The sequence below is a fragment of the Centrocercus urophasianus genome, unplaced genomic scaffold, assembly GCF_019232065.1.
Source record: "Centrocercus urophasianus isolate 14NV4802_14NV808 unplaced genomic scaffold, USGS_Curo_1.0 seq_30, whole genome shotgun sequence".
Taxonomy (NCBI): Eukaryota; Metazoa; Chordata; class Aves; order Galliformes; family Phasianidae; genus Centrocercus; species Centrocercus urophasianus.
This window is the reverse complement of record NW_024884867.1, coordinates 4,102,082-4,116,428: the sequence shown is the minus strand read 5'-3', so window position 1 is coordinate 4,116,428 and position 14,347 is coordinate 4,102,082. Positions and strand designations below refer to the sequence as shown.

Genomic DNA, 14,347 nt, shown 5'->3' with positions numbered 1-14,347 from the left:
TGTATTCTTCATTGAATAGAGTTCTAAGAAGGAACAAAGGTTGGGAATCATTAGTGTAAACAAAAAAGAACTAACAAACAGAATCCATTTTTAAATTATTTTACTTCACATAGTTTTGAACTTTAATACTTGCAGAGAATTAAAATAACATGAAAATAACAACTTGTAATTCACAGTAAATCAATGCCAAGTTGTACCTTTTCATTTGCTATGTACCATGTGATTGTATTGAGCTGATCTCTCTTAGTGCCCAATTATGTTGGGTGTAAAACAAGGTTGGACTGCTTCAGCGAGCTTGTCTGCATACATTTCATATCTACCAGTCATCTGGAAAAGGAAAATCAAAGCTTCAGTTCAGTTAGCTATGAAAGAATGTCTGTAAAAAAGCAGTATCTACCATGTGTTGGATTTTTAATGTAGGCCTATTATTAACTAACTTAAATAGTAAGATGAGAATTCAGTCAAAAAGCAAACCTCCAAAGTGAAAGTCCTTCAAGTCTGCTGACTTAAAGCTGTGTTTTAGCATCCTGGGTAGCTGAAAGCTGAAGGTGAAAACCAGGCTTGCTTTTTTACTCATCAACAACATTCGCTTTTTAAGTTATGTCAGGGATAGAAAAGGAGCATACCTGCAATTGTGTCTTTGTATTTGGTCCTTGACAACTGATTCACCCAACTGCCAGCAGTAAGTGTGAATATGTGTCACTGAGGGGATCTGGTTTACACTCAGTTCATCCCTTAATAGCACGAAATATTGTTGATTTGGATGATGCAGGAAGCTAGGATACTGAGATACAGCACTTTGCATTCTGGTATCCTCTTCCCAAGTGCACAGTCTGCAATGTGAAATGCTTCTTTCTTGCCAGCATGTAATGAGGACAACCTGTATAACTGTTTTGTTGCTGATAAATCTTAAATCTTACACTGATGTCCCATTCAGGTTTCATTGGTAAGTAGCAGATACTGGGACAAGTTAATAAGTGCCTACACAATACAAAAGGTTTTCTGCAGTGGATAAATGATGATTCTGTACTTCCTCATCCTCCCCATATTGAAGTACTATCTCTATCTCAGCCACAAATGAGAGTAAAATGATATAGAAAACCCCAGTCATACAAACAAAAGCCACAGCTATGCCTCACGTGCCAAAAGACCAATGAGAGTAATGCACACCATCAACAGAAAACTGTAATATGCTGAGAGCACGACAATTGAATTAAAAATAAAAATATTCTATACCACACAGCTAAAGGTCAGTGCTTTGCTTTAACTGCTTTTACTGCTTTTTTTTTCCCCCTAATTAATACCATTGCTTTTGTTTGGATGCCTCTGCAATGCTCCATATGCTTCCTGACACATCCCAGCTCTGCAAAGATAGCTTAAGATTTCAGTGGTAAAGCAGAACTAAATAAATGCCTGCATGACTCAGAAGCCTGGGGATTTCACAGCACAACTTAAGTCCATTAAGCCAACCACCATATGCCTACCACACACCTGCAAAACATCACATGCAACTCTGTACAGAAAAGGACCTAAAACTACTTTTCCATTTAATGCCTATATACAGATGAGCAGCACCCACAGGGAAATTTGTCTCTAGCTGAGAAATGATTAACTAAAATGTCAACATTGCTTACAAATGATTATCTATTTTAAATAGTTGAGGTGAGAACTACTTAATTGAGCTCTGCTGCTGGAGATACTCCAAATTCATAGAACCACAGAATCATCAAGGACAGAAAAGTCCTCGAAGATCATACAGTCCAACCATCCACCTACCACCACCATGATCCAAGTTACCTTTGGCTGAGAATTCAAAACATCTAAACCTTGTTAAATCACGCAGAAAGGCTCGCAACTGCCATGATCTGGTTGAGATTAATTCAAAAGCGTGTCAGGATGCTTCAAAGAAATTATGCTTCTTTTTTCCTCTGTAGCACGTGCATGTCCCCATGGCCAGAAAGTTATCACCAACAGATTTTTGCACATTCATATACAAAAGTCACTACAGCTGACAAGAAAAGCCCATAAGAATATCAACAGCTCCACATAAAATCAGATCAAAGATCCATCTCAGCTCACTGGCCAATGTTTATGTACACTGCATAAGAAAACTGCATGTTTCCCCTACTGGTTTTCAGAGTTTCTGGCAATCAGCTCTTGAGGACCAAAGGGTAAACTCTTCATTTCAAGGCTATTTCCCCAGTTTCCCTGAATCTGGCTATTCCCTATCTGTATCCATTTATACCTTTAGCCTCCACAACATCCTCCAAAACATTCAATTGGTTCCACAGTTTAAGCTGTAGGTTGCTGAAGAAAGGCTGCCTTTTAACAGTTGTAACACTATACGACTGCTAGGAAAACTTGTTTGCTCTAATATCATACACAAACTGTTCTTAAAAACAGGCATTTCTTTATATTTGGGCTTACCTTAAAATTCCATTTGTCACTGACTTGTCTGCAAAGATTTAGATCCATCTCTACAACAAGAAGTCCATCCCGAGTACGGGAGAGTCCCGGGGTCCTGCTGCCATCTGGTGCAGCTACGTAGCTTGAGCCATAGAAATGGCCCAAGTCATGGTGTGCTTAAAGAGAAGTTTAATAAGCGTGTAATGCTTGCAAATAACTACACAGCTCCACATGCAGCTCCCCCAGTACTTGGTTCAATTTCCTGTGGTTGTCCCTTTTGCAGTGCTTTAAGCAATATCTCATCCCAAGCAGTTTACAGTACAACCCTAAGACAACTGCAAGTTTGACCATGAGTTCTGGTTCATGCACAGTACAGCTTTCAGACCTATCAAACAAATACAAAGAAAAACCTAACTGCATTGCTTCTAAATAATGCATGATGCTTTCCCATTACTAAGCCGCTGCACTAAATGCCTAAATAAATAAAAAATGAAAGCAAGAATTTAATTGAATGCTAATTGTCAAATCATAAACCTCCCAAACAGTCAGAGTTTTAGTATTTTAGAATTTTTAGTGCAAGATCAGAGGTGAAAGCATGGAAATTTGAGGCAGGAAATAAAATGTACTTCATACTGTACAGCTCCAAACTGTGCCAACCACCAGCCACACACACTGCACCACTGCGTAATGGATATCAGCAACTGTGATGCAGCCACAGCTCTTTCTTACTCATTACTTATAATCAGTTGGGTTTTTTTGGTTTCTCAACCAGTCCTCACTTGGAAGTTATGAAAAACAGAATAGAATTAGCCAAGAATATTTCTCCATGGAAAGCCATTCAGACCTAAGTTTTTCACCAGTCATGACACCAATGTTGCTGTTAAGTCTCCCTCATGTAATTATAAGCTTTTCTTTAACCCCAACAGATTTATGAATCGGGGCAAAATGGCTTAGCTGGTGATGCAGGCTGGTGCTATTAAGGTTAATAACCCTGAACTTGTACAACAGATTAATTTGTGGGATTTCTGTCTCCCAGTACTGCCTCGACTCCCAAACTTAGCCCTCTGCAAACATGTAGGAACCTCGAGAAAAAAAACTGGTGACCACATGGCATGGTACCACCACCTTTAGTTGGAAGTGCTTCTCTACAGCTTACAAAGCAGCAGTCTTAAGTATGGCTAACACAGACGTCATGGGATAGACACTTGTAAGAGAGCTCTCATTCTTCAGACTCTACACAACAAGTTATCAGCAAGCACTGCGTGCAATTTCTGAACATACCTTCTCCACCATCCCCAGAAGTAAAGGCGTTTTTGTAGTATTCCTGTGAACAAGAAGGAATCCATAGGTGGCAGCATAGATCCATTTCATTCGAGAAAACCTTACAAGTCTACCACATCTACTGTGGAAGTTCATATGCATCTATTAAGACTTTCCTGATTATCTAAAGTCAGCCATCAGAGGGACCTTGTTTCTATGGTGGGACTAGAGACAAACACATTTTTGTACCACTGCCTGTTGTTCACACATGTTGGGAAACATGCTTCATTACAACTCCAAGAAGGGCAAAAGAAGAAACATTTAATTAATCCCATTCTTACAGGTGACAAAATGTGGCAAGGGTATTTGCATAACTGCAGGAACAAATCTGGATTTCTGCAAAGAGCCTTATGAAAGAACACAGAATATCTGGATGAATCCAAAGACAGGAATGACCTGTTGTTTGCAACATTATTTCTGATTATAGCATTTCTGTGTCCAGAAGGAGGTTGGACCTGGATAACAGCAAACTGCAGTGAGCCCTGACTTGGGGTTATGCCTCATATTCAGTTCTTCTGGCTAAAACAATTGTCACATTGCCACAGAAACTAGAGGAATTAGCAACAGGGGCAAGTGCTGATTACAAAGAGAACAGCTTCAGAGTAGAAAACAGCTGCAACAAGTAGACTGCCAGCAACAAGGCAGTTCTCAGTCACTGCTCCTCTTCATGTTAAAAGCACTGAGAGAAGGGGCCTCACACAGTAGAGGAACCCAGGTGTTCTCATGGTATTCATTACCTTCAGCTGAATTACTCCGAAATACTTGAATGAAGAGATGAAATAAAGCAACGATACGTACTGTTCCCACTCTGTTGATGGGGCACGTGAAGCAGTGATTAGCTATGGCAGCATTTCGTGCTTCAATTGGCCACAGGGACTCGCTGCAATACACAGAAAAGAAGGCTGGCATTCACTGTCTTCTGCAGAGACTGAGATTATGTGCACAGCATTGCACATTTTCTGTCAAAAAAGCCAAAGTTAGCGACCGAGACCGATCCTGTTCAATAATCAGAATCTCCTGACACTGACATAAAACCAAGATCTGAGAAATAAGCAATAAAACAGCTCTTTCACAAGCCTCCGCCTATTTTCCAACAGGTGCTTCATTTCTGACAGATGTTTAGAGCAGAAACAGTCCTCTTTTTATTAAATAGCTTGATATAGTTATCAGATTAATAGGAGGTCTGGAACTACTCAGAGCTCCAAAACAAAGGTGATACCTCCAGTATACTCCTGACAGCATGTACCTGCCAGATTCTGAGCGCTAAGGCAAGGTGCAGCTACTCAAGGTGCAAGTATCTGTCATCAATCTCCCAGTCAAACTCCAGAATCTTACTTGAGAAGGTCATGGGATCTGATTGAAAGGAGTTGCTTTATTGCCTTTTTTTCTCAATTGCTTTGAGTCTGGCTGCCAGCTCTTCTAAGAAAAAAGGATTTTATTGAAAAGCTCCAGCAAATTACAATTTCACAGAAGAAATCAGATAGGAAAAAAAGGCTATAGACAAGAAGCTACCCCCTGAGACAGTTTTCTACATAGGTCTCAAGAGTCCTCTTCCTGCAATAAAAATTATGTGCTTAAAAACAATCAAGTGAAAGCCAATAATTAGGAGAGCCTGAAGCACCCAGAGTACCAATCAAGCGCTGCATGACGACAGGGTAATCTCTATTTGCTCTCCTCCTAATGGGATGTAAGTAGTCCAACATCACAAACATTATTCTAGTAGTGACATGAATGCCCCAAAAGCATTGTGCATTCATGGAACTCTTTTCAAAGGACATTTTCAAATATTATGCAGCCTAAGTGAGATCCTATCTTTTACATTAAAAATTACCAAGGGCAGTTTCAATGACAGTCAGCGAAGGCCATTTGATACCATACTTACTGGCTTCCAGGTGAAGGATGCATAATCACCTGGCCAGCCAAACCTGACTGTAAATTACTACAGCCAAAACAAGACAAAAATATGATGTAGCCAGTCTAAATGTTGTAGCTTTCGGAAGACCAGCTGGATGCTGGTTAACTATCTCAGAGACCAAACACTCACAGATGTGCAACTAAAGTACTGGAAGAGAACTGGTGACTGCAAACAGATTGATAGACCAAAATCCCAGATGGAGAAGAATGCAGAATCCTCCATGAAGACAGAACATGGAGGTGGTATTTCTGATTCCAAGCCCTCTGCAAAGTGACCCTGAGACTCCAGTGAGGGGCTTGGAAATTCAGATAAATGAGAACTTATGTAACAGCCTAAAGCAGCTTGTCTGTCACCTGAGTGTTCCGATGGTGGCTGAAGGATTAAAGATGATCTCTGCTCCATTCAAACTGTACATGAGCCAGTTCAGGGGGTGATGGCGCCCGAAGCAGATATTGACAGCAATTGTTCCAAACTGTGTCTGAAATACTGGGTGTCCTGTATTTCCTTCCATGTAGTAAGTAGACTACGAAAAAGTATAAATAAATACATGAATAAATGGATCCAAAATCAAAGGCAGACTACTAAAAAAAAAAAGAAAAAAAAAAAAAGAAAGACCTCCAACATTGTTTGGATACATCACAGTTTCCAGTCACCAGCTTCAAGTTATGAGACCACAAGCAAGGAAAAAACTTCTCATTCAGTACTCACTGCAATGAGTAGTCAGCAAGAAGTGGCTCTAAGATGTACTGAGACCCATTTGAAGGCCCTTTCTGCCTCCCTTATAGTACACCATCAGCACTGGCTGACTTACACCTCAAACTAGAAGCACTACAGAATTCTACAGAAGGTCAAAATCAACTCACGTATTGTCAAATTTAAGGTACATCTCTTAGTACTCCCACCACATAACAAAATCTTCCTAAGTCATTACAATCCTCTGAAGTCTCATTAGAAAGAGAGAAGATATGCTCTGTTTAAAGAACAAGGAATTCTTTTACTTTTATCTGTTATGTAATGCCACGCAACATTTCTGTGGACAGCCTAGGTAATATCAGTGTATGGCTAAGATTACTTATTTACATTTCCTATATGACAATTGCTAACAGGTGGTTGGGAAGAACTACCAGGAAAATCACAGGATAAATCCACAGAACACTCCTTAAAGAAACTGGAGCCAATTGCTGGCTTAAAAGATCTCATTTACCATATGCTGCAAACCTCTTGTAACATCAAACATTGCCTTCCAGTAAGATATGCACCAATTCCTGTAAAAGACACTGGTGAAGGCAAGGGTAGGGCATCACTAACAGCTATCAAGAGAGACAAACTCTAAAGGGAACCTGCAGAAACAGACACGGGAAAGGAATGTGTGGAGTTACTGAAAGCTGCCTGCTTAGTGTACACTGGTAATCAAAACCCCAAGAAAATCTCAGGCATCTGAAATGTAGAAGAAAACACAGTATTGCTGGTTTACATGAATTCTGTGTGCCCACAGCTTGAGTAAGCTGGGCAGTTCCAGTGCTTCCATCTCAGTGAGGATGTATTAGAGATGGAATAAGCAAAGCTGACTGAAATGACAAAGGGAATGGCACAGCTGCCTTTTGAGGAGCAACTAGAAAGGCTGCACCTCTTTGATCTGCAGACAGAAGGCTGAGGGTGATTATGAGTGAGATTTACAGCTTCACAAAGGCAGTGGATAAGATGAAAACAGAAATCCCAGAAGAGCAGCAGCAGCCACTGAAATAACACTCGTATCTGATTTAAACCAAAATAATTACTTTTAAGCAGCTGGCAGAACACTTATAGAATGTGCTTCTACCAGTTTGTGAAAGCAGGGAGCGTCAGCAGATTCAGAAGGGATTAGGCACTGATAAAAGATCCACAGATAAGAAACAGGAATAGACAGGAGCACTCTATCTAACACCCCCAGTATAATGTCTGTGGATACTGGAAATGAAGAGGCCAGTTATTGCTAACATCATCCCTTTGTGATGATTTCAGAGACAGCAAAGAGACCGTAATCCAACAGTTTGACACAGCGAGGTGTGGCTCTTACCATACAAGAAAGGTGCACTGTAAAACAGTTTTTATTGAGATCATCCACTGTACCAACTGCTGCCACTGATATTGCAGGAAACTGAAACACAACATCTGACCCAACATGAGGAAGCACAGTTACTGCTGGGGGACAACCAGGGTCTCACCTAAGTGTGAGAGAATGGCATGATGGAAGAGGTGAAGAGTCATGTTCTGAAGGAAGGGTGGGATAGAGGCTCACTCTGCCCAGTAAATGGGACAGGCTCTGACTTCTTATCAGCTCTCCTGAAATCACGCAGCCCCTTGGGCACAGATTTCATCTCCTTTCATGTGCTTAGAGAGCATGCCACGTGGTGAGCGCCCAAGTAATCCTTTCTCAAAACAATTCTGCCAATTGAATATATTTCCATTTTTTCTTCTATTCTCAGTTTTCCTTTATTACAAGAGGAGAAGAAAAACAAGAATGTTATTGCTTCAGGGAATTCATCAGTCCTTATTCTTTATTCTCCACCAGAGGTCACAGTCATCTCCACAGCAACAAACGGTGATGTCTCAAGAAGGATTGATTTTTGTTTATTTATATGTCCTCCCACACACGGCGGAATAGGTTAGAGACCAATCTCTTTCTCCCGTCCATTTAGTTCTCACTGATTCATCAAGGATGATCTTAACAAGGATCCTTTCCCAATCTGCTCCACAGAGACAAGCCATAAAAAAACCATTTCAAATTCAACCCTTCCTTAGGGGTTAGCTTTGTTGATAAAGAACAAAACATCAAAATAGCAGAGCTGAGCATAAGCTTTCCCCATAGTCTCGTCTGTTGCTAAAATTCCTCTATCAGCTTTGCTCAGCTCAGAAGAAAATGGACTTAATGCTCTTCTAACAAGAAATGTCGAATCATTATAGTGTACTGGCAATATAATAGATTGCTTTGTGATAATTCTTTAATTTACAATTATGCAAAACACTCAGTGAAACTCTATACTTTATGTGGAAAAGTAAAAGTAGTTTTTAACTTTCAAAGTGCCTTTCTTTCGTTACAGTTTCATAGCTGTAAACACGAATATTATTGCAATCCGTTGATGCTCCACAACCCACTGCCTAGATATTGTTTTGCTAAAAGGCAGCTCTGATAAAATAATAATAAAAATCAACATAATAATTAAAGTTTGAAGCCTGGTGATTGACAGACTCGTGCCAGAAATCCATTATGAGGAAACCTATTAACATCCTCCTCTGAAGAAAGCCAGACCAGTCTGACCAGGCCTAGGAGAGCAGGTCAACTTCCAGAGGTTTTTGAATACCAATTTTCAAGATAAAATAACTTGCAAAATAAGTAAGTCCCGATTCTGAAGCCTCAGTCTACTGCACTCAGACAGGCAACAACAGCAACTGTAAGCATACACACAACAGGCTCTGAAGAAAGGGCTCTGTTAATCACTCACTTCGGCTGACAAGGAGAGATTAAGTGAGGTAAGACAATGTATTTTTAGATTTTTGGTTAATTTTTAATCCTGATCTTTCTTCTGATAATTCTATGGATGGATAAACTCATTTCAGATCAGTCAGGTTGTTTCGACATTGCCTTCACTGAGTTAGTTTCTGAAGCTGATTCTGGTGAAGAGCCTTAAAAACTTGTGTGGGCTTCAGTGGAAGGAATGTGATTAGTGAACAGAAGGTGCCATAAACCAGAAATGCAATTAAAAAATTAATTAATTAAGAGATTCCACTGACAGAAACTGAATAACTGCAAAAGAACTGTGATTTCCATGACAATTTCAGAGAGAATGAGAGATCAAGTCTGCAAATAATGCTCATGCATGAATCACGAAACAAATGCTCTCCGAATTAAAGCAAGTTTGACATGCTTACAAGTAAAAACTGAGCCAACCATGCACAGGTAACATAAAGAAGCTGTGATTAAAAAAAAAAAGTTTATTTTTAAAGGATCCTCAACTTTTTTGTGGTTTCCATGAGGCAAAGAAGAATATGTGGCACAGATTCAATGTTCGTGCTTTAACAGTCATTGCACTCTACTTCTGATAAATTATCTTCATATATTTTTACCCGAGGAAAAAACAATGTGATGCTTAGCAAACCACATTTTCTAGAACTACGTCACACTTCCTGCCAATAGGACTGATACAACACATGGTGACACAAACAAGAGCTGCATGGTTACACCAGCTTGATGGTCTTGACTACTGCACCTTACCTCATTAAAATCTCCAACTCTTGGAATGTGATTTTTCCTACTTTTGCCAAGGAGAGCTCCTGAGTTAGAAATGACCACTGCAGTATTCCACAGAGTTCCTCCATGTATTTCATCTCGCTCCAGGATTGGAGACACCACAACCATATCGTACTTCTTTGCCAGCTGCACAAACGAACACAATTCCTCTATTACACACAAGCCTGAGATAATTAATTATTTTCACTTGTGGTTCATAAGCATTAAAAGAAGTTTTCATCTTGTGCATTGTTTTGACTGTTCTGAAGTGCTTGTGCTTAACCCACACCAGCATGCCAGTGTTGCCTTCATCAAAGATGGGTACATCAGAGTGAGCTTTCCACCTGAATCCTTCAGCTAGAAATACAAGGTGCTCAGTGCATCTAACTGCAACACTCAAGCCATGGAGCTGAACTGAATCCATTCACAGGTTCAATGGGAGACTGATTCCACTCCCATTCTTTCATTCTTGTATATATTTAACACCACAGCTAGCTGAAAACTATTTTAAAGATCTAGAAACATTTCAAACGTTGTTACATATGAAAGGTTAATGTTAAAGAACATAGGTGCAAGTAAGACACAGCACCTTCTGACTGCCAGTTTAGTAGCACATTGCCACCCTTCCTTCAAACCTCTTATCTTTTTGTGTTTATCCAAATTAAAAATACCTGGATGAAAAAATATGTATAGCATTCAGGAACAGTTAAATGGGCAATTTCATATACCTCCCATGGCAAAAGGCAGATTGGTTTGAAAAATAAATATGGAGCACAGCTGTGGTTGTCCATGTCTTCACAAAGAAGATGAAAACTGATTTCAGAGAACTGGAGATTTCTCATAGCATAAGAAGAAATCTAACCTAATCAGTGGTGGTTATAGACGGATGGGGAAGCTGGGAAGGGTTTGAGGCCATTTGTTCATTTTACCTCTTGACAGAATTTTGTTGTTATCCCATCCTCTGCTGACTCAGCAAATTCAGTCCAAGGAAGCTTCTCTCTTGTACAAAAAGCAAAGGGCATGGCTGGAAAACATGAACGCATGGCAAGATTTACAAAAGTGTTCACGTCGTTCAAGAAATACAGAGGTGCTTCTGTTTCCATGAATACAGATAAAAATCAAACACTTCCAAATGATTCAACTGTTTTATTTGTTTAAAGGGAAAAGCTATTTAAAAATATTTTCAGCAAGGATGAGGAGTTTTGGACCCACACAGGCCAAAGCAGAAGAGAAACAATGCGCTTAGTGAAGACAGTCCTACTGGAAGTAAAGATCCAAAATAAACCCCTGTCATCAGAGTACACTTTCTGTGAACCACCCGTGTTCACAATTTAGACCTTCATTTTCATTCTGGCCTCCAGAAGCCACTTAGCCTCAAATACTCTGCTTTAATTAAAGTTAGATTTATTTATTAATTTTAAAAGTATCTGTCTAGATGAAAGAAAGTTTTAGAAGGAAAAATACGAGGAAAAGATCACAAAGGGTAACATGAGGCATGCCTATAAATATCACCATTGTAGCAAATCCAGCCTTCAGCACAACAGACTCCACGGATATACTCTATATATACTCTATATAGTTCTGCCAACAAAGATTCTTTGTTTTGTGTGGGGTTTTTTTTTTTTTTTTTTTGTATTTCTTTTCTTTCAGAAATCAAACCAGTAACATTCAACTGTTATACTGGGAAGACGTCTGCTGTTTGCTTAAAAGACATAAATCCAGTACAGGATACCTGTTGAACCAGAAGGAATGTGACCTCTGACAATCTACAAAGAATCACAGCAAGTACTCACTCCAAGCCTCCTGGAAACAAATGATGTTGACCCCACACATTGCAGCTACTTCCACAATCTCCTCAATTCGTCTGTGCAGTGCAGCCACCTAATTGCAAGAAGCATCATGCTATAAAAAAATGTTGTAACTTGTGCAGTAATATCCTGGTTTCACAAACTTTGTTCACATTATTATTTTTTTTATATCATTCTATACTTAGTCCATTTGCTTTCAGAGGGAATAACTCAAGAAGTCAACATTCCTAAGAGAATTGGGATCTGAAGAGCTGGATATAGATGTTTGGGGTTTTTTTAAGCATTTAGATGCTGAAAATAGAAAGAGCCAGATACTAGAATCCTAATTCCATGGTTACAACACCTAAATATATGGCACTTCATTGCTGATTGCCTAGTAAATGGGTAAAAATCTGAAAAGAATCAGCAAAAAATGTATTTTTATTGGTCACTGTAAACAGTACAGAAGAGTGTTATGTAAATCTGTATTCAAAGTCAAGTACCCAGAAACTTAAGATGGGAGTAAGGACAGTCAGTTTTTGCAGTTATCTTTGAATCCTGCTGACACGTGGATCTTGGACACTCTCTATGAGTTATTAACTCCAAACTATTTTTTCAATCCCTCTATCCTAAGAGGTAAGTAGATCATTACCAAGAAAAACATCAAAACACTTATTCATTAGTCAAAACACACTGTATCAAAGTACTGTTTTCTTTCAATGTTCTTGTTAAAGATAAGCATAGGTGCTGTGCTTTGTATTGATACTTTCATGTGTCAAACAAGTGAATACCACACAAGTCATCAGGGACCTACAAACTCAACAGCTGTACAGCTATTTAAATAGTTACCTAATTGTTGCTAATGGAAAATCATTTAAAAACTGGTATCTTTTCCATAGATGCCACAAAGAATCCACAAACACGATCCACATCCCAAATCACCTGTTTGCTCTCATGACATGTAGTCTTTACAAAATAAACTGCCTTGCAGATGTTCTGTCCTATTGGTGGACAAAACTATTACCCCATGAGATTTGATAAATGTTACATTTTCCTTTAAATTCTCTATATATGCCTCATCTCCATGCTTTCATGTCCATGATACTGGTCAATACGTAATAACATTTGGTTTACTGCAGGACAAAGAATAATGCACAAAGATTCATTAATCCGTATTTGCTGTAATGGATTTTCCTATAAGGGAATGCTTCTCAATTATAACAAGTACAGCACTGTGGTTTCCACAGGTTGCCACCTTTTTTGGTTTCAGGTAAACCATTTTTCATGTTTCACTTTAGAGGCAATGTCTTTTCATTTACAAAATCTGTGATTAAATATTGAGCTTTGGAAAAACTGCACGCAGGTTGGGCAATTCACTGGGTAAACACAACAGGAGAGATGGTTCTGAGAAAAAATAGAACTGCCTGGGTCACTCAGATTTCTTACAGTGCGTTCTACTGAGATAGTGATGGGTCCTATGCTGCCAGACAGCCAGCAGACATTTTGTGATGGAACAACCAGTAAAAATAAGAGGTACATGCAAACAGCCTGAGTACCTGCACTGCCACAGCTGTGTCGGTAGGAAGAGGAATTTCGTTCTGCACCAGCCCTACTCGAACGATACGCGGCCTTCTCAGTTGCTCTGGAGCAGCATCAAATCCGTAGCCCTGTAGTTCAAAATCTCTCTGTTGAGCAGATGATAGAGCAGCCGCTGGCAAGCTAAGTTTTCTAGATTGAAGATGAAACAAAGACATTTCAAGATAAGATGCACTCCTTTTCTGCAATGCAACAGACCAAAACGATCGCACGTGTCACCTTGCCCTGGGAAGACGTTGCTGTTCCAAGCTCCTGTGTCACACAGCTGTCAGATAAGGGAAATCAGGCAGCAGCCAGGTTGTGTGTGACCCCAGCTCCATGGCAGCAAATTCTCAGTCATTCCCTCCATAACTGTGCTTTCCAGACATTGCTATTTACTACAGAAATCAAGGAGCGCACGCATACAGACCTCTCTACCTAGCCCTGAAGGTTATGTGCACCTTCCCAACCTGTTTTCCCTCATGTCAGACCCCCCTTTTAGAATCATAGCATCACTAAAGCTGGAAAAGACCTCTTGGATAACATTACCTCATTGCAACGTCAACCTTCCTCCTCCCTTCAGCCCACCTACCCTCACACTGCCTCCCCCTGACCCCCCAGCTGTCCATCCCCAGCAGCACACCTCGTCTCACCCCCATAGAGGATGCGCTTCACCTCGGCCAGGTCCTGGGGTGGGATGTGCCTCTCCAGGCATGACTCCAGTGACTCCAGCTCTCCCTCCATGGCCTGGCTGTTGGGCACACACAGAGGCCGTTGGGCACGCAGCCCCTTGGACTTTACCCTTGCTGGGTCCTGGTGGCCACTCCCCTTTCTCCCCAGCCTCCCCACTATGGTGGCCCAGACTTCAGCACTGTGGGCTGCAGGGGGGGATTTAAGGCCCTCAGGTTGTTCAGTGGTTAAACCTGAGATGCCCCAAATGGTTAAAGAAGCAATGATGTGGTCGCGCCAGGTCACTTCTCACTTCTGGGGCAGCTCCACAGCCTCAGAAATAACTAATCTAAAAGCAGAACATTTTTAGGAGCTTTTTATGACGGCAGCATTCAATAAAAAGGCTTA

General features: G+C 40.3%; 1 protein-coding gene across 2 annotated transcripts; it reads right to left on the bottom strand.

Moving 5' to 3' along the window:
- Positions 1-83: 83 nt before the first annotated feature.
- On the bottom strand, positions 84-14,054 carry UPB1 (beta-ureidopropionase 1). 2 transcript variants are annotated; one of them, XM_042828709.1, is made up of 10 exons: positions 13,914-14,054; positions 13,252-13,423; positions 11,702-11,789; positions 10,838-10,932; positions 9,894-10,055; positions 5,995-6,164; positions 4,525-4,606; positions 3,688-3,730; positions 2,428-2,582; positions 84-327 (listed from the first exon to the last, which is right to left on the bottom strand). In XM_042828709.1, the coding sequence occupies exons 1-10, from the start codon at positions 14,012-14,014 to the stop codon at positions 244-246; spliced, it is 1,152 nt and encodes a 383-aa protein (XP_042684643.1). In that variant the 5' UTR covers positions 14,015-14,054; the 3' UTR covers positions 84-243. The 2 variants fall into 2 exon arrangements, with proteins under 2 accessions (XP_042684643.1, XP_042684644.1); XM_042828710.1 differs by having other exon boundaries at positions 13,924-14,053.
- Positions 14,055-14,347: the final 293 nt, after the last annotated feature.

What these genes read in the sequence shown, in the direction of transcription:
- UPB1 (XM_042828709.1), bottom strand. Translation starts at nt 14,014, where the DNA reads ATGGAGGGAGAGCTGGAGTCACTGGAGTCATGCCTGGAGAGGCACATC. An exon ending in ACACAGCTGTGGCAGTGCAG is followed by an intron (nt 11,790 to 13,251) that starts GTACTCAGGCTG and finishes TCTTGCAATTAG; the next exon opens with GTGGCTGCACTGCACAGACG. An exon ending in GCCACCATCGGAACACTCAG is followed by an intron (nt 4,607 to 5,994) that starts GTGACAGACAAG and finishes TGTGTATTGCAG; the next exon opens with CGAGTCCCTGTGGCCAATTG.